Here is a 26469-nt window from a genome sequence, read left to right as displayed (position 1 = left end):
GGCTGATGTGAGTGGAAGTGTGGTTGCATAGAATGCAGGTCAGCAATCACAGTCTTTGAGTGGACCAGGAGAGTCCTCATCTAGTGCGTCTGTTGATAGACCATGGAGTGACAGGCTACGTCATAATACCAGTCCTGCAAATGTGATTACTACATCACGTAAAGGAAAAGAGAAAGTGGTTGAGCCCCTTGGTATGCCTGACATTTCTACAGGGCATTCTCATGTTGATGGAGAGTCTAGTGGCTCAGATATGAGCCTTGATGAGGAGCTTGGGATCCCAGCTATGAGAACACCTGGTGTAAAGAAGGCTATGGAAGCCATGAATGAAAAGCTGCAAAGATCTGGGAGAGTGAAAAATCCTGTGCAGAGATTTACCTATGATGGTTATGTGGCACATCACTATGCATATATGGCAAAGGTTGTGCAGGTTGTTGAGCCCACATGCATTGATGAGGCTGTTGGAAATGTGTATTGGGAGAAAGCTATGGATGAGGAGATGGATGCACTATATGGAAATGAGACTTGGGATTTAGTGCAATTACCTGAAGGCAAGAAAGCCATTGGATGCAAGTGGGTGTACAAAGTTAAACATAACAGTAATGGAAGCATAAACAGGTACAAGGCTAGATTGGTAGCCAAAGGATATGCGCAGACATATGGGATTGATTATGAGGAAACTTTCAGCCCAGTTGCCAAGATGGCAACGGTGAGAGTTGTGATAGCAGTGGCTGCGTCAAAGCAATGGTCTTTACATCAGATGGATGTAAAGAATGCATTCTTGCATGGGGATTTGCAAGAAGAGGTGTATATGTTGCAGCCACCTGGTTATGAGGATGTGGGTCACCCCGAGCATGTTTGCAGGTTGAAGAAAGCCTTGTATGGCTTAAAGCAAGCACCAAGAGCATGGTTTGACAAGATTTTTGAATATCTTGTCACTATTGGCTTTCATGTAGCCAATGCAGATTTGTCGCTGTATGTGAGACATGGTGATAGAGGAGTTGTTCTTGTTGTCATCTATGTAGATGACTTGATCATTACGGGGGACCATGATACAGAGATCTTTGATGTAAAGATCTTGCTTAGACAGAAATTTGAGATGAAGGATCTGGGGGAGCTCAGATATTTCTTGGGCATTGAGGTGATTAGGTCACCACATGGTATTGGATTACTGCAGAGACAGTATGGCTTGGACATGTTGTCCAAGTATGGTATGACAGGCTGTAAGCCTATTTCTGTGCCATTGGATCAGAATGGCAAGTTGAGTGCAGATTCAGGAGAGATCTTGGAGGATCCTACTATGTACAGACGCATAGTAGGAAGCTTGATCTATATGACGATCACCAGACCAGATTTGAGCTATGCTGTTGGGTTGGTGAGTCAGTTTATGCAGGTTCCACGGAAATCGCATTTGGATGCAGTGAGACGCATACTAAGGTATGTGAGGTCTACTTTGCATTGTGGACTATTCTATGAGACTGGGACAGAGATATGTGTACATGGGTACACAGATGCTGATTGGGCTGGTAGTATCTCAGATAGAAGATCTACCAGTGGATTCATGTTTTCTTTGGGGAGTGCTGCTGTGACTTGGAGCAGCAAGAAGCAGCCTACGGTTGCTCTATCGAGTACAGAGGCCGAGTACAGAGGAGCTGCTAAATGGCAGCATGTGAGGTAGCTTGGTTGAGAAAGCTACTTGCAGATTTGGATCTATCAGTGGATAGACAAGTTGTCATTTTCTGTGACAACATTAGCAGTATACAGTTGGCCAGGAACCCAGTCTTTCATGCTCGTACGAAGCACATAGAGGTCCACTACCACTTCGTCAGAGAGAAGGTCTTGGCAGGAGATCTTGACCTTGTTTATGTCAGCACAGAGGATCAGATAGCTGACATCTTCACCAAAGCATTGGGTACAGAGAAACTCCGCAGATTCAGGGCTTCGCTTGGTGTACATGAGATGGAGTTGAGATCGAGGGGGAGTGTTGAGATATCGAGCTCGTCTAGTGAGGCGGTGGCCACTGATGACCCGCCTGGGGGATAGGCCCCGCACTTACACCCCTAGCATGGTTGGTGAGATCTTGGGTGATATGCGGCCAGTGGGATGACAGGCTGTGTGACAGCCATTCTAGAGACTGGCATAGTTATAGCGCCAGCTCATTTAGTCGGGTTCACACTATAGAGAACCCGTGTATGTATTGGTTGAGTACCTTTCATATTATGTGTACTCTTATTCTTGTATATGGTGTGTTGAGTGTTGAGTAGAGAAGAAGAAGATTTTCAGCCTCTCACCTTGTGTGTTCTCTATTAGGGTTTTGTGAGTGTGTGTGTGTGCTTGCAAGAGCTCAAGCTCTCTTCCCCCCTGCATCTTTTCACAAAGCGTCGACGAGATGATGCTGGAGCTTCGGGATCTATTGTCAGAGATGAGTGGGAAAGGGATGACAAATAGCCCTGCACCCCACGAAGTTGTGGAAGAGGAAGTGCTTGATGATATGGTGCGGAATCTTTTTAAGGATGATCCCAAAGGTATGGACGACGATGATATGGAACAAGAGCATCTTTACAAGGCTTCATCGACACCGGTGTTTGAAGGGTGCACATTCTCTGTTTTACGTGCTTCACTTGAACTACTTAATATACAAACAGTTTATGGATGGAGCAATGCAAGTCTTGACGCATTATTGAAGTAAGCATTCTAACTTACAAATTTGAATTAGTGGTTTAAGGTTTAGGATTTAAGACTAATTATAATTGATGATATTGAATGCAGGCTATTATCAAACATGATTCCAAAGGAAAACATGTCATATCACCCTTCATTATACCTTGCAAAATGAACGTGCATGAGGTATAACGTACTATTTATTTATTTTTCAGATATGTTAGTTCCAAAGCAATTGATCCAGCCACGTTGGATGATGCGCGTGTTATGGCAGTGGAGGTGGTTTGTTTGGTAGAGGAGACTTTTCCGCGAACCATTCTCACAAGTCAACTACATCTCATTGTGCATTTAGTGGACGAAATCGCTTTTTATGTGGTACTATGCATGCACGTTGGATATTCTTCCTAGAGCGCTTCATGAAGACCTTAAAAGACTTTGTGAGGCAAAGTGCATGGCCGAGGGTTGGTTGATACAAGAGTCTCTTGTATATATTTCAGAATTTCTTGGTCAGGTGGACAGCTCTTTGCCACGACTATGGAGCAATGAAGAGGACTTGAGGATGACCTCTATTGTGCCTCAAGGAAAAGGACAGAGTAAAGTAATTGACAGAACATTGATTGATGATCTCAATTTCACTTGTATCCTTAATAGTGATGTGATGAGCAGATGGGTTATAAGATATGAGGATGCAAAGACAAAAAGGCAAGGAGAAAGAGCTCTCTTTCGGAGGCAGCATGGCTCTCGGAAGGCGTACCCTAAGCATCTAGCAACACTTCCGAATGATATCCATGTTGATTGGTTGCATGAGGAAATGGAGAGAGCAGAGAGCGACGAGGGGCTGCATATCACGGCGGAAGAATGGGAGTATGCACGAGGATGCATGTTAAAGGTACATAGAACTAATGTTTTGCATTGGTTGTAAGTGATTTGCTTTTAATATTTATTCACATTGCTTACACAAATATTGCTTCTATTTTGGTCCAGTCCACTATGTTCAATGCTATATGGTGTGAAGGCAAGCATTTTCGAACACAAAGAATTGATGAAAAGAGAAATACACAAGATTGCAGTGTCATTAGTAGCTTTGAGGGAACTAATGGAAAAATGGATGATTATTGTGGCATAATCCAAGACATATTTAGGCTTGACTTTTGTCGCTTCTTTGTGTATGTTTTGGATGTCAAATGGCAAATGAACGTGGTGGAAAAAGGACCTGATGCAACGATAAAACGCCATGCAAGTGGCTATGTAACTATTGACTCTACAAAGCTTTGGCAAACAAAGAAAGATAGGCTCGTATTGCCACAACAATGTGAAGAGGTATGCATTTTTTTACTAATGTGTTTCATGTACATATATATCTAAGCTCGCGTACCCCTTGACTTTTGATATGCTAATTGATTACTGTACTATGTGTATTTGAGTAGGTTATCTATCTACCAATGGTGCATGACATTAAATGGTGGTACGTCATCCCTATTGCACCACGTTCCAAAGTGATGTATAATACATTCACTGATATGGAGCATATGGAGGATGTAACAAGCCGCAATGAAGATGATGTCGAACATGCCAATGAAGATGTTGTGATCGATGATCAAGAAATAAGAGATGATCATGATAATGAGGATGAGCGTGCCATTTCTCATGATCATGAGAATGACCCTACCATTGAGGATGATGGTGATGTTGATGAGGATGATCAAGACATCGATACCATTATCAATGGAGTACAGAATATCGATAGTGGAATAAATTTAATCGTAGCCTTACAAATTGATCAAATGGATATTGATGTTGATCGTTTGGCAAGGATGGATCTTATTGAAGATGAGATCGAACCCTAACCAATCCGTCACTGTACGTTCTAAATTGATGACATTTCTATCATCTCATATGCATGATTTATTTTTGAATATATTTCATTGTTGTAAATGCATGTAGTGGTATTGTGTAATGATGTAAACTGTAATGTACTATGAGATGGTTTAAAGAAAATAGTTCTTAATTTTGTAAAGGAATTCAGTTTTTTTTTTCAGTTTTTCTTTACCATGCGTGTATTAATCCGTGTATGGCAGCGTGTATAGATGCGTGTATTACTGTGTGTATATAAACGCGTTTATACACGCGTTCATAAATGCAAATATACACGCGAATTTAAATGCTAAAATACACACGCCCGATTCTATTCAAATACATGCGCGACCATACGCGCGCTCGTAATTTATCGCGTGTATGAAACGCGTGTATGGCAGCATTGTCTTGTAGTGCTCCCTCAGAAACAACTGCTTTCCTCGAACATGAATATTTAGCACTACTGAATCCCAACAGGGGGGGAAAACAGGTATCAATGGAGCCCTTGAAGGAGTTCGTGCAATCAAATCACCAATAGCACGTCCAGGCCAGAGAAGAAGCTCCTGCCTCCAACAGTGCATCTCATCATACAAACCCAGAGCCTCCTTGTTCTGCTCATTCCGAGTAAGAACAGAAATCATGGCATTCCAAGACACGATATCTTGAAAAGGCATTCTTTCAAAACCAATCCTTGCATCATACATGCTCTCACATTTCCCATACATGTTGAGAGGGGTGTTCCCTACTACAAGGTCTACCATAAGCATAAAAACTCCATGATTCACACCATACTTATGTACAGAGGCTTCGAGACCTAGCTCAGCCTCAGGTCGTCTTATTGAACCTCATTTACAATATGAACATATGTACTTATGCATCATATAATGACTCAAGTCATGGCACTTAATCCCATGCATCTGGATTTACATTTAATGGCCTCTTATGCATGGTTTCACACCATAGACGTGGCATGGCACGACAACGGGCACCCTGGTAAGTGTGTACGGACCACATTTTGGGACGGGGTCCCCAAATTTGGGACGCCCGCCTCAATTTGCGTGCCGGACCGTCGCCCCGGGGGGCGAATTTTTTTTTTTGTCCGAGAGGTTCTCCTGGTCGTTGGGGTTTAGACCGTTCGTCAATCAGACGCCCGGTCGTGCATTTATTAAGGTTTAAAGGTCGTCGCTTTTTAACTAAAATGACTGAAATTTGCATATAAGCTTGATCCGGTGTCCGTTTTGGATGCTGTAAAATCTTATGTTAGGATAAAATCGCACGCAGATTCCAAATTTGGGCTCAAAATTTGAATATTCTAAGTAAAAATGACTCAAATAATAAAATCATTGATTTTTATACCATACAAACTCATAAATTTATCTATTACATGAACATTTCTTTATTTGTGAAGATGGGTATGTTACAGTATGTGTGTGTGTGTGTGTGCACGCGCACTGTTAACCTATGACGACGGACATTGAGACGTACTATGTTTTACGTCATTAATTTAAATATTCTGAGTCATGGGCCGGGCTTGTCGGCACCATATGTTAAGGATGAAGGGATTGGGTGATCGCCGATGAGAGGCGCACCTTGAATATCAGTAGGATAAGGGTTAGGATCGGCCGGCCATGTATGGGCGCCCAAGTGTGAATGGCCAAGTCACCTATAAGAGTCAAATGTAACCCTAAAATCCTCATTCTCATGTGTTGTGAATACAAGAGTGCTCTTGCCTTATCTCTTTGGTTTCCTTCTCCTGCGTGTGTGAGAGAGAGAGAGAGTGAGAGAGCGATCGAGCACTGTGTAGCGGCACGGCGGCAGAGAGGCGGTAGAGCGGCGGCTCCTTCTTCACGGCTGCGACGCGGGAATCCTTCAAGGCGGCGGTTGAGCGGTGAGTGACACACCCTTTGCATTCTGTTTGAGCTTCCTTCCCTGGTTGTATGCTTGCAGCCATTCGTGGCTCGCATACGGTGTCTGGCAAGTCCCCAGCTACGACCTGTGCGACAAAAGCGCACATTTTTGGCGCCGCTGCCGGGGAGTTGCCCTGCACCAAGCTCCAGTTTGCAGCTCGGCTGCTGCGTGAAGTTTAATCTACACTGTAGGAAAGTGACTGTGTGTTTGCTGTTGAGGTGTTTCTGTTTTTTACAATCTCTGTTTCTGCAATTTGTCTTCTGCATTTCTGTTTCTTTTGTTATTTTTCCGCTCCGCGTGTGGGCGCACGATCGGTTATCTGCTTTTCTGCGTGGTGTGAGGGGGGTTTCTGAATCCCCACATCTTGTGTGCGAACTACGCCGCGGCCAAGGCTGAACCCTAAAGAAACCCTAGAAAACTTATCTCCAAAAAAAACAGAAAATAAAAATTTAAAAAAAATTCAAAAAATAAAAAACAAAAAAATTAAATTTTATTTTTAAAGAAAGAACCAAACGTGTGGAGAGGAAGAGAGGAAGGATTTTCTAATTGGAGAAAAAAATTTTGAAAAGAAAGAACCCCAATTGACCCACAACCCCGGCCCCGGCCTCGGCCTCGGTCTTTTGATATATATATATAGGAGAGTGAGCCTCCATAGCTTTCTTTCAAGTGAGAGCTTATGGGAAGTCGTGCCCTATATGTAGCCCACTTCCCAAGGAGTAAAGTGAGCATGTGGGATAAAGCCCTCACCCTTTCCTCCACAAGCAAATAGGCTTTTGCCCCTTCCCCCCAAGGGAAACAGACTGTTTTGAGGACTACAGGAGCTCTAGATAGGCGAACACGGTGCTGTAAAGCACACTAGGACCCTTTGAACGATACGCTCGTTTCGAGCTATCACACGCCCTAGTCCAAGTTCGACCGTAAGTAAGGGGGTCAAAAACAGGTTAAAAACAACACAAAAACAAGTAAAAACGGGGTGCGAAACACCTAAGAAACCACTTGTGTGAGTTTCAAGGGTAGTTACCAACGCACGTAGGGTACCCACGTCACATGCATCTACGCTCTCGAGTGCTGGAGTCTGAGCCACTAGAAAGCGTTTCAGTCTACGCAGGCTCACACCATCCCTCCACGTTAGCATCTTGGCCTTCGGCTGGAACCCAAGGGAGTGCGACCCAAGATCCACGAATAGTGGATAGTGACTCATCTTCTGACTCAGAAGCCATGGAAGGACACCCTACCAAGAACCCTGAGGAGACAAGCCAAAACATGCCAGGTTGGGCCCCACAACCCGGATCTAGCATGTTTAGTCGTCTAATAGAGACCTTTAGTAGAGCTACACGCTCTGAGCATGCGACAAGCGAAGTAAATGAAGAAGGAGGGGTAGTGGATTCGCCATTCACATCTTATGTAGACCCTACCCTCCCAAAGAGTGTCCATGTGGATATTCTACCCACTTCGTTTAATGAGGGCCCTACTGAGCTACCAACTTCCGATGCTCTTCCTAAAATAGAGGTCCCTAGAAGCCAATCCATAAGAGGTGACATTGCGTCCACTTCAAGAGAACCGTTTGGCACACCAAGTCTAGATGGGATATTTCTCAATGAAAATTGGGAATATGATCTACACACAGAGACTCTAACGGACCTATACACGGGTTACACCTACCATGTAGGTTGGTTAGAAGTCCTACGGTCTACATCTAGCGCCACTAATCTAGAAGAGCAGCAGCAAATGATATGTGAGGTTATTCATAGAATTATCCAAATTGAGAGGCAAAATAGGGGAGTGAACTTAGTTTCCACTGGCCCTATGAGATTTTTGGATACGGGCAAGGCCAAACAACCAACCCTATCACAATTGGAGACTCCCTCGGTGAGTCCCATAGACCCTTCGTATGTTGTTTCGCCTGGAGTCTCAATGCAGGTTGAGCCTACGAGCATTAACTTTAGTTTTCCAACCTTGGCTCAACTTTCCATTAAGAAATCCACAATGCCTACCCCAATGATGAGCATGACAGAAAGCGCACCTGTTACCACTGTAGTTAGTACGGTGAAAGAGATCGCTTAATGCCACGAGCTCCAAGCCTAGTTCAAAGACTAACATAGGGACAGGAGACGACCCCGTGTATATGAATGATCCTGAAGATGATTCCGATTCAATAGAAACCATGGGGACCAAAGCCACTACCTTAAGGGAGGAACCCACTCGGGAGCTCAATGAAGGAGAATCAAGCGAGTACATAAATAAGGGAAAACAGAAGGAAACTTCCTCGGCCCCACAACCAAGTCAGTTAATGCCCTCTCGACCACCCAAACTGATTGAGATTCCCCAAGACAAGCCTTGTGGGCCAAAAACCCTTAAGAAAAAGATTGGAACTTATCCAAACCCAGTTGAGGAGATTGAACAAGTGCAACACTTAAGGGGTTTGGTGGAAGAAACACAAAGAGAACTGGAGCCAAACCCGAGAAAAATCAAAATTCCAGACACAGTGTTTCCTACGCAAGTTCAGCCTCACAGGAACCATAAACCATTAGCTATACCTAGTATCATTCGGGAAGAAAGTGAGGACAGGACATCAGGAAGTGGGCAAACACCCTTCTTGCTGGAAAGAATGTTTAGTGAGGGAATGCCTGACCCCATTGAAGAGGAAGCGATTCCATCTTCACCAGTCCCTAGTCAAGGGGCGATGTCTCGAAAAGTACCGTTGAATGTGTCTAAGCTAATGGATTTCATGTCCTCTGAAATCAGAACCACGATCATATCCAAATTATACGGAGATCCTGAGCTATTCTTAGCTCTTCGGGCATTTCTCAATGGAGAACTAAAGGCGGGGTTACCACAATTTGCAAATATGGATAGACCCGACACGCTTCAAGATGAAGGTGAGCATTGGGATCTACAACCCAACTTAGATGAAGATTCGGTCGTTGAAATACCTGTTAACAAGTTGGGACAGTACTTTGAAGGTGACGAATCTAATGCAACCCTCCCCATTACTACCAAGGGATTAACTCTAAAGGGAATCCTTGATGGTGGTGCTGGAGTGAGCATTATGACTAAAAACTGTTGGGAATCCATGGGAAGACCTCACCTTGAAGTCACAAACATAGTGGTTAAGATGGCAAACGGAACCATAGCTAAACCTATTGGAATGTTAAGGGACCTTAAGATCAAGGTCCTGGGATACAAGGTAAAACATACCTTCATTGTAATGGATTTCTCCAAGCATCCTATGTCATATCAAATGATCTTAGGACGTCCTTTCATGAGGGAAGCACAAATGGTGCATGACTGGTCGAAAAACCATGTCTATCTACAATTCCAAGACTCTGTCATTTGAGTTGATCTTGAGAATGGTCGTGCACATCCTTTAGGAAGCAAGGTTATCATTGATAATCGATCGGATACCACTATTCACTCTGCCCCATTAAGGTATTGCTATATATGCAAAAAAGAGACTGATGATGGGAAGGATTCTCCTTACATGGATGTCCTACCGGGTATGACTGAGTCGGATAACGTGGATTGGGTACACCTAGCGGCAACCATAGACACATGGGGAAATAGAGGCACAAGTTGGGTAACACCTGAGGGGCAAGATATGCCACCGTTAGTGCCAATAAACATGATAGGTGTTATGCACTTGACTCCTGATGGCGAGAACGTGGCAAACTCCACCGACACTGAAAGTAGCGAAGACTCTGACCAATGCAACTCTGAGTATGAATCTCAAGAAGAATCTGACCCTGAGACTCATCGAGAAAACGAATCAAATATTCACCCAAATGTGGAAGCAATGTGCTCAAGGCCTAGGACAGTGACCTCCTGCAGTTCATCCGAAAGTGAGGTGGACACAAGTGAAGATCGACCAAGTGAGTCTGAATCTGATATAAACAAAAATCAAAAACTTGGTAAGAAGAAAACGAGACATAAGCGCCAACGCTATCGAGCTAATGTACGCACTGTAATAAACAAGGAAAGATCCACTGCAGAATGGCTCAGTTATGTAGGAGCCATTGATGCTCATCGAAAGATAGCTAATAATTGGGGACAATATCTCCAAAGTGTCATGTGGTGTATTCCGCAACCTCATGACGTCGCCCAATTAGAAATCGAAGAGAAGCCAAAACTAAGTCGTACTGCAAGAAGGCGGCAAAACCAAGAGTTGGCTCAACAACAAAAGGAAGCGGAATTGAAAGAAAAAAGCCTGGCACAATAAGAACCAGTAGACTTACACCCCGCACCCGAGCATTTCAAATCATTTACCATAGGGGAATGTAAAGTAGTCTACACAAAAGCCCAACGAACGCCTACCAATGGGAGTAGCGGTGTCTACGATGGCCCTGCGGTAGTTAAGGAGATAGACTTAGCAGATCCGGGTGAGGAGTCTAAACCAGTTTTTATTGCTCAAGACCTCACCAAGGCGGAAGAAGCTGCACTTACGAAGCTTCTCAAAGAATTCAAGGACATATTTGCTTAGACATATCATGATATGAAGGGTGTTCCACCCTCGGTGGTGCAACACACGATTCCAATGATTAGCACTGCTAAACCAGTCCAGCAACGTCCCTACCCAATGAATCCTAAGTACGCAAAGATTGTACAAGAGGAAATTGAAAAGCTTGTAAAATGTGGATTCATATATCCTATTGAGCACTCAGAATGGGTTTCTCCGATAGTCATCGTACCAAAAAAGAATGGGAAACTTAGAGTGTGCGTTGACCTCAAAAAGGTTAATGCAGCCACCAGAAGGGATCATTACCCCTTGCCATATTCTGAACATGTGCTTGAAAGAGTGGCAGGCAAGGAGGCATATAGCTTTTTAGATGGGTACTCGGGTTACAATCAGATCATAATTGCAGTCGAGGACCAAGCTAAAACAGCATTTATCACCGAGTTTGGAGTGTTTGCCTTTCGCGTCATGGCTTTTGGCTTGACCAATGCACCTGCAACATTCCAACGATTGATAAACACGACCTTTAAGGAATATCTAAGGGACTTTTGTGAAGCTTTCTTAGATGATCTTTGTGTTCATTCCTCCTGGGACGAGCACCTGATGTGTTTACGAAAAATATTTGAAAGGTGTAGATTATATCGCATCTCCTTGAATCCTTTCAAATGCCAATTCTGGGTTAAACACGGAGTTATCTTAGGGCATATAGTGTCCAAAAATGGGATTTCCACTGACGAGAGTAAAATCAAGGTCATTCTGGAATTACCTCCACCCACCAACTATAAGGGAGTCCAACGCTTTATGGGCCACGTTGGTTATTATCGAAGATTTATTCTATTCTTCGCCGAGATAGCTCGACCATTGTATAAGCTTCTCATCGAGTTTATTTGGACCGAAGAATGTGACCGTGCCTATGAGCTATTAAAGAAGGCCTTGGCGAGTGCTCCAATCTTGAGAATGCCTAACTGGGATTTACTCTTCCATGTACATATTGATGCATCAAACTTTGCTATTGGGTGTGTGTTAACTCAACCTGGAGAACACAAGCTAGACTACCCCATTAGCTTTGCCAGTCGCCAGTTGAACGATGCTGAGATGAACTACACCACTACGGAGCGAGAAGGGTTGGCAATGATATATGCAGTAAGGAAATTTCGTTATTACCTCCTTGCCACCAAGTTTGTTTTCTATGTGGATCATCAAGCATTGTTGTATCTGGTAAACAAACCATGCTCCACAGGAAGAATCACACGATGGCTATTGATTCTTCTTGAGTTTGATTTCACTGTTGTTGTGAGACCTGGTAAAAAACATGTTATGGCTGATCATTTGTCTCGTATACCTAATGGTGAGGCTCCTACCGGGGTTGATGATGACTTACCTGACACTTCCCTGTTCATGGTGGAGACAATGCCTGAATGGAGTGAGAAGATTGTTAACTTTTTGGTTAATGGCTTTCCACCCAAGGAGCTTTGTAAAGATCTAGCTCGAAAGCTAATCAAAGAATGCGAACCCTATTGCCTGATAGCCGGGACTCTTTATAAAAGAGGAAAGGATGACGTTCTTAGGCGTTGTGCCCGAGAGGATGAGTATCTATACATTTTGCAAGAGGCACATATGGGCGTAGCTGGTGGTCACTTCTTAGGAGACTTAACTGCGCGAAAGATCTTACAGTCAGGGTATTGGTGGCCCACTATGTTCCAAGATGCATCACTCTTTGTGAAGGGTTGCGATGAATGCCAACGATACAAGAAACCCCAGAGGAAAGATCAGATGCCCCTACATCCGATCAAAGTAAACCAACCATTTGAAAAGTGGGGTTTAGACTTTGTAGGTCCAATTAGTCCAGCGGCCCGAAACACACAATCTCGCTATATTATTGTGGCCACTGACTATATGACCAAATGGGCTGAAGCGAAAGCGACACGTAAGGCAGATGCGAGGACAACAGCCAAGTTCCTCTTTGAAAATATAATCACACGCTTCGGTTGTCCTTTTGAACTTGTGAGCGACAATGGTATGCATTTTATAAATGAAGTGATTACGGAGCTCACAACAAATTTCATGATATACCATCATAAATCTACTCCTTATTATCCGCAAGCGAATGGCCAGCCGAGAGTACAAACAAGACATTAATCTCTGTTTTGACAAAGACAGTTGAAGCTCATCGCACGGATTGGGATCTAAAGCTCACGACAGCTTTATGGGCCTATCGTACTGCGCACAAAGTGGCTATTAATTGCACACCATTCAAAATGGTATATGGCCAAGAAGCAGTCATGCCGTGGGAATTTGTCATTCCAAGTCTTCGTGTTGCTACTCAAGAGGGTTGGGATGGTAATCCCTTAGCAGAGCGTCTGTATATCCTTGAGCGGCTAAATGAAGAAAGACAATTGGCTGTGTACAATGCCCTTGTGGAGAAGGATAGAAGGAAAAAATGGTTTGATCGCCATCTAAAGGACAAGGACATCAAGGTTGAGGATAAAGTCCTGATGTATGGAGTGCGAAACGAAAAGAAAAAGCTCAAATATGCTGGTAAGGGACCGTATAGAGTATGTGAAATTACCCCACAAGGTACCATCAGAGTGGAGACTCTCGACGGAGTTGAAACCATTGGATTCCTTAATGGGAGTAAATTCAAAAGATACTATGACCCCTTGAGCCAAGAGGAGTTACATGCAATCCATCAAAAGAAGGCAGCTAAAGAACAAGCTGAGCTTAAAAAGATACAAGCGAGAGTCGAAGCCAAAGAACGTCAACAGCGTGCTAGGCGACAACGAGAAGCCAACTTGGGAATTACGCAAGTATTTTTTGAGGAAGCAGAGGAGGATGCACTGGAATCTGACCCGCCTCTAAGATACCCAATTGAGTTACAGAGTCCTTACGGGGAGGTGCTGTATAATGCATTATTGGATACAGGAGCTCAACACAATTTGCTATCATATGGCGTGTGGTGTCAACTGGGAAAACCACCTTTATCCAAGAGTTCTATCCAAGTTCAAGGAATCAACAAGAAGAAAACTCCTGTCTCAGGAATTCTGCACACTCCGGTTGCTTATGACAAGGGAACCATAATTCAAAGCTTTTTGGTTATGCCTGCTGGTACCATGGAAGGGACTGTAATCTTAGGGCGCAAATGGATGATGGCCACCAAGTGCAATATCGATTGGGCAACCAGACAAGTCACAACGCAAGAACCAACACTAGGTCGGACCGCTCAAAATCCCGCTCCTAAGCCATCGACTCTGGACAAAATGCTGGATAACGAAAAATCACAAAGTTCAGTGGTGGCAAAACCATCTTCGATTGTTGGCCACCCCTCTAACGCTTCAACGCTAAGAGTGGAAACAGGCAAGGTGGTCCCTAAAGCTTCGCTTACTATGCCAAAGAGTACATACAAATGGGTCCCCAAAGCTTCGTTAACAGCTACTTCCCGTGCTCAATCTCATTCAGCCACCAAGAAGCCTCGTAAAAGGAAAGCAGCTACCCACCCGAAAAAGGGCAAGGTAACATCACGATGGATCCCTAAAAAATTATTAGTAGCCCAAGGGTACTACGAGGGAAATGACCAGATTTGGGTCCCTAAACATAAGCTGAATCCCTCTACATCACCTGTAAAACCTTGCAAACCAATTGTTGCCACCCCAACGATAATTCAAGATCGTGGTAAGGGAAAGGTAACAGAGTGCTCCACACCACTTCTTCCAGAGTTAGTTTGGATCTCCAAACGATATCGATCATTACCACCTAGCTCAGGAAGGGGGGGAGCCACATGAGGCTTCTAGCTCCTCATGCCAGACACACACTGATATAGAAGTTTCTACATGCTCTACACCTACTCTTGCCAACACCCAACAAAAAACCGATGAGTCTACGTCTCCCCTGGTAATAGTATCATCGAAAACCATTTCCTCCATTCGTCAATGGGAGCGTACACTACCATCTCTGCAATTGGATGTGGCCACAAGGGTCATAAAAAGCTATCTGCCCACATCACAACCTATGACCCGCGGGACAAATTGGTTCCAAGAGGCTGCAACATCATTGCAAATAAATATGATCTACCCAAGGAAAGGGGGAGCATGTACTCACGCTCGACATTCTAATGCTTCCTCCTTATAACCTTCTCCCGTGACCATGTAATTGCCAAATTCAAGGGGATGTATATATATAGCTTCATACATTAAAAAAAACAAAACAAGACAAAACAAAGAAAAGAAAAACAAAAAATAGTAAAAAGAGCAAGAGCACAAAAACAAGAGAAATATCCGTATACAATCAAGAACTAGATTGACCTGTCATAAACCTACTGATGCTATATCTGTGTTGCAGATATGGCAGATGCCTGATCATCATACACTTCATCCACTCCTACCTTTGGTGAGAGGTATCATCTGTACCTTTCTCAGATATTCCACATGTGCTATCCTGTAATCGAAACTGAATGGGATCATATAGATGTACTAGCCAGAGAAGAAAATGTTGAAGAATTAGAATGGCTAATTCGCCTATTGACCATGACTGACCCCTACTCCATAGAGGACATATCCCCGATAGCCCAATGCTTCCCTTTTCCACAAGATGACTATCCTCGCATGGTTACATTTTTGATGAGTTTATGTGGATGGGAAAATGAAAAGGAAATATCTGACAATGATGAATGGATAGATGAAACTCATGGCACTACTGAGATTGACTTTATTTGTTTGGATGATGCGGATAGAGGCTTAGCCTTAGGGCTAGAGCCAGGACTCTACAACATCCTCTTACCGTATCCTCAGTAGTAGTGTGGTGACTGCTAGGTAGGTTAGTGTTTTTAAGTTTTTTCTAGTTTAGATTCCTTAAACAAGTCTTGAAATTTTCACATTGATGTGCCTCTCGAGGTATAGTGCTTGTTAGTTGATTGTACAGGTTAAAAAAGTTTGAGGTGGGTTCGCTTTCAAGTCCTGAGACTGCCGCAACGTTTATCAAAATATATCTACATCAAATTGCAAGCTGTCTCATCGAATCAAGGAGATCTCCAATTACAGGTGTAATTCTTCCATACCCACTTTCTTTCGTTTTTACTGTTCAATTAATTGTATAAACTATAATGCATGACCACATGGAAATTGTCAATGTGCTACTTAGTTTTTGAAGTTGCTTGCATGCTAATGTAAATCATTAATGAGCTTAACTTTATTGGAAATATTCCTAGGCAGCATGACGTTTTTAGTTAACCTTGGAATACGATTGTCTTAGGTCTAGGGTCAAACCATCTTAATGTTTGACACCTGGCCATGTGTGTGTTGACCTCTAGGACATAGCTATTACCCCTTTGTCGAAAGGATGCAAGACAAATTATAGTTCAGGAGCGCAGATCAAAAGAAATAGATTTATAAAAAAAAGCCTACAATAAATGGCAATACAAGTCTATGATGTGCTTTAGTGTTGGCCTATCGCCTTATTGATACTTGGTAGGCGAGGAGTATTCTACTCCAGACCGATGCCTTGGTTGGTAGGGGGTAGCCTTGCCTAAAGTGAACTAATAGATTCCTGGATAATGCCTTGTGTTAAACATGGTACCAGGATCGATGTTAGTTTTGCCTTAGGAAGGTCGCCATTGTGTGTAAAAATTGTCACGTGCAAAAAAAAAAACAACACAAAAAGAGGCAAAAGCTCCTGTAACTTTGATGTTTCTTGTTTCCCTAGGCTTGTGGTATTAACTTGTTCTTAGAGTAGACACAGTGTGGTCATGTGTTTATTTATTAAGCTTGGTTATTTTCCTTGATTTAGGCCAGTTATAAACCTTGATTAACCGTTGACACCTTGCTTACTCTTGATTTACTTTCAATAATTTTAAACTCCTGTTAATCTGCTACACTAGCTCATTCATGTGACCCTTAAACTAAGTTCTCATAGCAACATCCATTGTGGTCTAACATGCTTGAATTTATACACTTTATATCTTTTGAATTCCAGCATACCTTCACTCTACTTCCCTGTTTTGCAGACGGTCTACCACAACAACCCTCTCGAGCTTACCATACCATAGCTTCCGAGGACGGAATCTACATCAGGAAGGGGGGCATGTTAACCTATGACGGCGGACATTGAGACGTACTATGTTTTACGTCATTAATTTAAATATTCTGAGTCATGGGCCAGGCTTGTCGGCACCATATGTTAAGGATGAAGGGATTGGGTGATCGCCGATGAGAGGCGCACCTTGAATATCAGTAGGATAGGGGTTAGGATCGGTCGGCCATGTATGGGCGCCCAAGTGTGAACGGCCAAGTCACCTATAAGAGTCAAATGTAACCTTAAAATCCTCATTCTCATGTGTTGTGAATACAAGAGTGCTCTTGCCTTATCTCTTTGGTTTCCTTCTCCTGCATGAGAGAGAGAGAGAGAGAGAGTGAGAGAGCGATCGAGCATTGTGTAGCGGCACGGCGGCGGAGAGGCGGTAGAGCGGCGACGGCGGCTCCTTCTTCACGGCTGCGACGCGGGAATCCTTCAAGGCGGCGGTTGAGCGGTGAGTGACACACCCTTTGCATTCTGTTTGAGCTTCCTTCCCTGGTTGTATGCTTGCAGCCATTCGTGGCTCGCATACGGTGTCTGGCAAGTCCCCAGCTACGACCTGTCGACAAAAGCGCACACGCACGTGTGTGTATTTACTCACACACACATATGTATATGTGTGTGTATATATATATATACACACACACATATACATATGTGTGTGTGCATTATAATCAATATGTATAGTGTCAATATATATTAATATTTTTATATTAATATACTTCACATTATACTTAATTCTATATTAGAAGCTATTCGTGTTAGTGGTGGAGACTCTCTCTCTCTCTCTCTCTCTCTCTCTCTCACACACACACACACACACACACACACACACACACACACACACACAAGGGCTATAATCTCTCCATTATAGGATGCAAGCTGAGAAAATTGTTCCTTCTTACATATATACAAGGGTGTAGATGCATAGGCAAATGCACATGGTTTAAATTAAAAAATAAAATTATAGACTCCACTTTAAGAAGCAAAGCATTTGTTAATCTTGAATGTTAGGTTCTATTAAAGGGTCTCCGCTATTTCCACAATAGAAGGAGGCTTCGCATGAAGAAATTCTGCATCACCTACATCCTTCATGTTATCTCAAAAAGCTTTCTATCGCCAAGGCTACTGGACAAGCTTATTACCAATTGCGGATCAATCTCGAATCATACTACTTAAGCTCGCACACCAACTTTATGGCGTACTTCCATCCACACCTTTTTACCCCCCCAGCAACTTCACCACCAACTTAGGTAATGTAAGAACACTATGTTCTCACTGTTAGGGAGAGGGGGATACACACTTTTTAAGTTAACATGTGTCCAACCTTCTACCACAAAGCGCTTTGCCATCTTACCCACTCAAATGGACACTTATCTTTCATAAGTTAGGATCGGGACATATGAAGTTGTCTTACCTTGTGCTTAATGTTAAATAAGAAAAGTCTAAGGACTTTGTGTACATACTTGCTTCTTCAGATTAGATTGAACATTACTTTAAAATAATTATGGGATGTTGAGATATGCTAGGGTCCCTTTAACAAGTACCTTGAATAAAAAGAAGATCAATAAGGGAAGTTATGAGGTGTAAAGTTTTCATGTTGCTAGGGTGGTTTAGGTTCATTATAAATGATTAACTCTATGATTAAGCCTATGAATTAAGAGTTAAGAACACAAAAAACTAAGGAAAATGAAATAATTAAATCACACAATAATCAAGCTCACTTCATTCTATTGATCCAAGTGCCAAGTACATCCATATTATTAAAATATAAAGTGATCAAGCCTTGGTTTAAAGCTTAGTGTTTAATTGGCTTATAAACCCTAGTGTAGTCTCATAAGACCACAATAAATTCGCTATATGTAATTTGAACTTTCATCTAGTATTGTGATACAAGTGATAGGGATTAGACAAAAGGAGGACAAACTAGTGATGAGGATTAGAAAAAATTCCATAGAACCAATCTCACTGGTGCCCTCATATAATTGTTGCAAAGAATGCCAATGACTAGACGAATTTTTCATGTTGGGGCCAATTACCAGAAATGTCATGTTGGCCAATATTGAACTCAATTCTCTATTGAGATGAACTCACATTTTTCATTGAATGTTTCAGTACTAGCTTAAAGACTACTATGTTGCAATGTTACATGACTCAAATATCAAAGAGACAAAACTTCCTTTTCAACCTTAGAATAACCATAATGCACTGCTACATGACTTAGATTGCAAAAAGAAGGTACCTACGCTCTCATTTAATTAAAGGACTTACATGTTGCATTAAAGAAGGTACCTACCCTCTCATTTAATTAAGTCATGTATTGCAACACATGACTTAGATTGCAAAAAGAAGGTACCTACCCTCTCATTTAATTAAAGGACTTACATGTTGCAATCAAACAAATAGTTATTTAAAATATTTAAATTATAAGAATCCATAAATAGTTGTGTATACCTATGAAAGGTAAACAATCGTGTAAACAAATGTAAAAATTGAGGAATAAGGTATTTTAGAGATACATGATTGCATGCACATGTGCGATAATAATAGGTTTTGACAAGTGACTTGCCCGAGCCTACACTAAGATGAGGAGACGACATATGCTCCAAACGCACTTTGAAGAAAAAACTATGACAAATTATTTGATGAAATTCGAGATGGAAGAAAACTCTTTTCTCAATTTTAAATTTTAGAGAAACAAATTCAAAGCTTAAAAAAAAAAAGAGTAACCTCACTCATCTGTGACGTGTAAGAGCCTCCCCTCCTTGTCAGCTTGGTGAAAGGTTTCCTTTATATAATATGTAAAGAAGGTTGTCCCTTTTGGTGCCAAGTTGAAATAAGACAACGGTTGAGAAAAAAGACACCGTCTTCATGTTTGTGTATGATCATTATTTGCAAAACAAGGCTAATGAGAGAAATGATATATTCTTTTCGAGCTTGGGCTTGATGTTTTGACTTTGGAAATCTTTCTCTGTTTGGCAACCTCCAGCAAAAGCCTCCTACGGTTGGCTTCCATGGCTTGTCTCGCTAGAGCAAACTGCCTCTGCATCAATTCTTCCTGAGCCTTTTAAACAAAACAGACGGCACCAAATTTATTTATTTTTAAACAGGAGATTTCAAAACTCAATTAAATTTGTCATAAAATTAAAATTAGATATAGCAACAAATTTAAAAATAAACAATTACGGTGGTCGTCTGCTGACTCTGCTCTGCCTGGGCGGGAATGCTCGGTTTCTTGCGGGCGGTCGCCTTCTTCTCCAGCTCTTTGTGCACGTGTGGAACAGCTCCGGCACCTGGTATGATGGCGTCTGAAACCAGCTTGGCAATATCCTCGTCTCCCTTGATAGCCAGCAAGAGATGGCGAGGGTTTATGCGCTTCTTCTTCAATCTCTCCGCACAGTCCCCCGCTATCTCAAGCACCTGTCAGTATCCACAAGGAGACATGCACTAATCCCCTAATTAAACCTTCTCACTGAGGATTAATGAGTACTCTGATTTGCACAAAAACACATCAAATGCTCCCTTATGATCCATTGACGGGAAATAATCAGGACCGTGAGATTTTGAGTATAGAACTGGAGGTTCCGATCAAAGTTATCACACTTCGTGATTGATTGAGATAGTAGAGCATCAAGTATACAAAAAACATAACAGTAATTTCTCATTACACAATAAAGCACCAATCTCCTGGTTAATTATTACCGTATCAACAGAAACACAGCAATAGATAACTCAAACGTTGTAATTACATACCGACGCACTAATCCTCTGATTCTTTATGACTTGAAAACACCGGTTACAGAGCGTATCAGTAGAAAAGTTAAGCGTGTCAGAGCTAAGTCTTATAAAACTGTTTGCGGCTGGAATAAGAAATTCGCGATTACCTAGGGCGTTCAGAAGACGATAACTACGAAGTTTAAACAGTAATCGAAGCGATCGACGATGGTACAGAGACGATCAACAGAAAACGGACAGATACTGACACGATTTCTTGAACATTGCGATCATCACGTACAGTATTCATTATCGCAACCGAGGCATCTATACAGCCGATTAGCGTCCCATTTACAATGTATAATTCATTGATTAAGACACAAATGTTCAATCATTTTCCGGAAAATTCGCGGATTGCACAGATGTGTACAAGATGGATTAAGGCGGTTTAAGGAGGAGATTGAGGTTGCACCTCTGCGGTGAGATACTCCAGGACGGAGGCAAGGAACACGGGGGCGGTGCTGCCGAGACGCTTGGCGTAGCGGCCCTCTCGAAGGCGGCGGGCGATGCGAGCAACAGGGAATTGGAGGCCAGCTCGGGCGGTCTTGGACGTGGATTTCCGCTTCTTGAGACGCCGCAAACCTGCAGCAGCGGTGCGGCTTCTGCTTCCGGGAGCACCACCAGGAGAAGGATCCATGGCGTGAAAGCAAAATGCAGAAACGCAGGAGAGCAAGAGCAGAACCGCAGATGGTTACTGGTAGCTCTGCAGTGTCTGCAGTGAAATCACTTCACAGAAGAAGACCAGAGCGTCAATAGAAGTCCTCGACTCCCCGCCTCGGCCGTTGGATCTCTAGGCGTGCAGCATGATCTGACGGTTTGAATGGTCAGATCAACAAGACGTAAAATACTGTTCGACCGTCGAATCTCTGTTTCATCGGACGGCTTGGAATATTTATTCCACGAATCCGGATCGCCAAGCTCTCCGCCAATCACAGCATTTAAGCGCTTAGCAAGCTGCCTTCAGCAATATACTCCTCCCAAGCCAAAGAAAAAAAAAACGTTTCTAAGAGATGAAAAGGATGGTCATGATGTAATACCCTTATATAATATAATATTATATATATATATATATATATATATATATATATATATTTGAAAGTTTGGCATTAGAGAAGAGCGGGCTTAGTACCCATGGGACCCCCCTTATCCCACAAATCAGGGGCAAGGCGCATCAATCGGGGTAGCCAGCAGGGTTCGAACCCACAACTTGGGTTTTGACAACGAAACACCTTAGCAACTAAGCTACCGCCCGATGATAATGTATATTTTTGAGAAAAACCTTTTTCTCAATTTTGCAAATCCAACCGGGTCTCAAAGAGAGATCTCATTTTCAACCGACGTAAAACCTTCATAAAAGGAGACATTTAATTTTTAGCCGACCTTTAAAGGTGTACTTCCCTGTAAGCCTTGACATAACAACCTCCACATTTCAAAGGACGACGTCTAAACTAAGCGATGTAAGCAAGCAATCTAAGAATGAAGAAAAAACAATTGTCGAATAAGCTTCCCCTCCTTAACAACACTTAAAGTTCGTTGCCTCAACACTTCCTTTATTATATATAAGCCACTGATTGGCAAGAACAACACAAGCTTTGTTAACTCTCATAATGCTTCCACATGTTTTGTTGAGACACCCAACTCCATGTAGTATCACCTTTGTTGATGGCTTTCTTATATACAAGTCACCACTTTGACAAAAAAGGACAAGCTATGATTATAGCTATTGAAATCCTTAAGAAACCCTTCATCTCATGAAGGCAATCGGCACCTAAAATTATTAAGCTCTTGTTTTCCAAAAAAACTCATCATACCATTCTTCTACTTTCTCAAGAGATCTCTTAAGTTAGTCCTTCCAAAAAAACATTGATTTACTTAACCAAATGATACAACATGATTGTTGAAATATGCAAGTGAATGGGTGTGTGCGGGAACAAGCAAGAGACTGTAAAAGGGAGTCTGTAATTAAGTGGGTAGCAGTGAAAAGGTAAGAGAAATCTATTGATGAGAGAATCAAGAGTAGCATGAGTGAATATAGGGGTGTGGAAAGATTCTAGGAAAAGGTGCCCCCAGATGTAGGGGAGATGACACAAATCAAGGAGAAATCAGTGGGATTAAATGCCTGGCATCTTGTGGATGTAAAACCTATAAATTGAGGCATTGGCCTAATGAGAAATTGCTGGTTTTTAAGTATCCATGCCTATATTATCCTATTAGATTAATTGCTCACTAACCATCATCTAATCACTTGATAATTATGTTGATTCTTGCATTTGATCCACCATAGCTCATCACATTGTTGTAAATTTAACATGGTATTAGAGAGCCAAGCTTAGGATTCATCTAATTTTTTAGCCTAATTATCTTGCTAATCATAATTAAGAACTAATCTCCTTTTTAGCCTCTTTGCACCCCTAGCTGGTGGAGGGGCTTGATCTCCCTTCAGCCTCAACTTTAGCTAAAAACCTTTTAGCCACACCTAGCCATGCTCCCCATGCATCAGCTCCTCGTCAAATCAAATCGCCAAACCGCCGCTGGATACTGCAAAAAATCACGATTTCGCTGGCGCTTCTTTTTCTGAGAAAAACTTCAAATTCATCATCGCTACTTCAAATTGGAGCCATTGGAGCTAGCCCAAGGGGTTTTTTGGGTGTGCTGAACAAGCTGGTGATCTCAAATTCTAGAAATTCTTCAAGGAGAAGTGGCATCAAGGTCTGTATCAAATCTGCAAATGACTTTGGTAAATAGAGATTAAACATTCAATGTTTGGTCAAATCTTTTGTGTTTGGGCTTGATCCTCTACTAGACTGACTGCTATTGATGCCCTTGAAAGGATTTGAGCTCATTTGAACTCTAAGGCACCAGATCTGGCCTCCCCGTACACTCTATTTTTTGCACACAAAATAGGAGATTATTTCATTAATCAATAATTAATTAGCACTAATCACTGTATTTAGTACAATTGATGGTTCAAATTTACCATTGGGTATTTGATACAGATCTCTATCACTTCAGATTGCAATTCAGAGATAAGGAAAGTGAGCCTCTAACCACACACTTGAACAAATACAAAAGTATTAAGCAACAACTGGCAGCCATTGGGAGAGAAAGTAGAAGATGATGAGGCACTAGTAGTGCTTCTGAAGAGCGTGGACAAGGGAGAGTATGAGAACATTGTGGTAACCTTAAAGAATGTACCAGATTTGAAGATGCATGAGATAGAAGGAGATCTACTAGAGTAAGAGAACAAGGTCAAAGAGAAGAAAGGATTGGACCCAACAATTGGAGAGGAGAAACCATTCTACACCGGAGGAGGCCTCACACGAGGACGAGGACGAGGAAGAGGCAGGGGAGGAGGAAGGACCTTCACTTGCCACAACTGTGAGAAGCCAGGACACATGGCTAGAGACTGCGACGACAGCAAACCAAATGAAGAAGGATCGTTATCGGCAAACTTCATGGAGACTCCTAAGATAGAGGAGTCAGAACATCTTTTCTGAGAGAGAAAGAGAGAGAGACCCAACAACCTAATGTAACCTACCCCTATAGAGTGAAACCACCTCTGAGCCACCGATGATGTAGGCCATGTGGTAGATGTCTGTGTGAGAACTTTAGTCAAGGTCACGGCGGCGGGCACTTGTAGAAGCCTTGGACACATAGAGAAAGCGTGTCAAGGACTATGAGTTAGGGACTTGAGGCACTGGTCACACAGGCTACCAAGTGTTATGGCTCACCCTAACTCTATGTGTTATGACCATAGAGAGAGAGTCCCCACAACCCAATGTAACCTGCCCCTATAGAGTGAAACCACCTCTGATGGTAGATGTATGTGTGAGAACTTTAGTCAAGGTCACGGGGGCACTTGTAGAAGCCTTGGACACATAGAGAGAGAGTGTCAAGGACTATGAGTTAGGGACTTGAGGCACTGGTCTCACAGGCTACCAAGTGTTATGGCTCACCTAACTCTTCTTGAAACATATCCAAAAAGAGATTACCTCGTGAACCGCAACTGTCATTGAGGATCTTTCCAATGGCCGAGCTCATAACTCTTGAGGTCTCCAAGCTCTACAACTCCTTGAGAAGCAATTCCACCGCGTCTCCTGCCGCGAGCGTTGTCACACCGCCGCATTGCAGTACGGGTCCTCGTCCCTCCTCTCACCTCACTTCACTCACACACACTCACTAGCATTCAATAGGGAGAGAGATTGGCAAGAGGATTAGTAAGAGCAAGACACAATTGCACAATGGGAGGGTCTTTTGTATTATGAGAGAATTTCACTTATATACATGGCCATAAGTGTTCACACTCACTTAAACTATGGCCGACCGGGCACTTTAGGCTCATAAGAGGCCTAATGCTATTACAATGACTACTCTCATAATATATCCATGAAGTACATCACTTAGAACTTCATCCTAACTTGCTACCACATGCTCTTGAAGCAAGAATCGCCATAAATACTTCGTCACACCATTACGGGCACCTGTCCAAGTTATAGCTTTGGACACTATTGCTTCATATCTTGAATGTATGACCCTTTGGTGTATCTACCATGACTCTTTGATATAAGATAATGGTGGTAGCTCTTGTTAATCCTAGAATTGGATTAACATTTCCCCCTTCCTGTGATGACGTCGCGTCCGCGGCGTGATCACGTTGAAGACCTTTGTGTGGGGAGAATGAACAAGCTTTGTCGATGGCTTTGATGTTGAATGACGTTCAATGGTCTTTTTTCCTCTAGAAGGAATAAGAAAAGCTAGTTAATGAATGAAGAGGTTAGTGGTGTATTTGGAATTCCTAACGGGGTGGGGGCTTTTGCGAACGATTGCATTTTTATATTTGTGTGAGCCCTCCCCCCCCCTTTTTGGCTCAATTTGTTGTTGGCAATCATCGGCAAGGTTACATGTGATTTTTGTTAGTGGTGGGGACACTAAGAGATGTTAATAATGGGAGAGAAGAGAGAGAAGGATCCGGAGGAACGTAGATTTAATCATCTGAATGAAATGATGATTCTCAGTTCCTCATTTGATTCATTGAAGCTACATTCACCATTTGAAGTAATTGGCTTGCGATAATGTCCCTTTGTGTGGCAGGATTCTTGTCAAATGTTGTTGAGTAGGACTTGATCCTATCTTCTTCTGTCCATGTGCTTTGTGTGGCAGGATTCTTGTCAAATGTTGTTGAGTAGGACTTGATCCTATCTTCTTCTGTCCATGTGCTTTTTATTGTTTATGTATATTTAAGTGCTCTCATGAAGCAAATTTTCATGAAGTACAAGAATTGAGTCATATAGACTCAATTTAAGTGCTCTCATGAAGCAAATTTTCATGAAGTACAAGAATTGAGTCATATAGACTCTTATTGAACTGCTCTGTGTTGAAGTAGCCACTTGTTGGTGAGGATTGAAAGAATTACGTCGACTTGTGAGACTAATATAGATATCTTCACTAAGGATTGAAGATCATTGATTTGTGAAGATGGTGGCGTCGTTTGGAGAGGTTTGTAATTTGAAGGAAAATTCTAGGTGATGGGTTATACCATTGACCAGGCTTTCGCCCACCATGGCCCCCCATCCAGAGATGTACCTGGAAGTTGTTGATAGTGAGGCTTTGGTGAAAATGTTCTCCAGTGCATGAGTATAGATATGTACTCATGGAGTAGTTGCTACATTAATTTAGCCAAAAGAATAGTAAGCAATAACCTTAACAAATATATAGTGGGCTATTGTGTGATATGGCTTAATCCATGATGAGGCTTAAATGTG

The 26469-nt window shown here is 42.4% G+C and overlaps 1 protein-coding gene across 1 annotated transcript; it reads right to left on the bottom strand.

The window, feature by feature from the left end:
- Positions 1–19668: 19668 nt before the first annotated feature.
- LOC147639318 (putative histone H2A.1) lies at positions 19669–21628 on the bottom strand. Its single transcript, XM_086783173.1, has 3 exons — positions 21120–21628; positions 20120–20353; positions 19669–19997 (listed from the first exon to the last, which is right to left on the bottom strand). The coding sequence occupies exons 1-3, from the start codon at positions 21342–21344 to the stop codon at positions 19839–19841; spliced, it is 618 nt and encodes a 205-aa protein (XP_086639299.1). The 5' UTR covers positions 21345–21628; the 3' UTR covers positions 19669–19838.
- Between the last annotated feature and the right edge of the window lie 4841 nt (positions 21629–26469).

This window comes from Cibotium barometz, chromosome 4 (assembly GCF_041138505.1).
Source record: "Cibotium barometz isolate CiBa-2024 chromosome 4, ASM4113850v1, whole genome shotgun sequence".
NCBI classification, from domain to species: Eukaryota; Viridiplantae; Streptophyta; class Polypodiopsida; order Cyatheales; family Cibotiaceae; genus Cibotium; species Cibotium barometz.
The sequence above is the reverse complement of the archived record's forward strand: the minus strand, read 5'-3'. Positions and strand labels throughout refer to the sequence as shown.

Excerpts from the sequence above, each read along its gene's own strand:
- LOC147639318 (XM_086783173.1), bottom strand. The coding sequence starts at position 21,344 with ATGGATCCTTCTCCTGGTGGTGCTCCCGGAAGCAGAAGCCGCACCGCT. Across the intron at positions 20,354-21,119 it reads TGGAGTATCTCACCGCAGAG|GTGCTTGAGATAGCGGGGGA; the intron begins GTGCAACCTCAA and ends GGATACTGACAG. Across the intron at positions 19,998-20,119 it reads AGAGTCAGCAGACGACCACC|GCTCAGGAAGAATTGATGCA; the intron begins GTAATTGTTTAT and ends TTTGTTTAAAAG.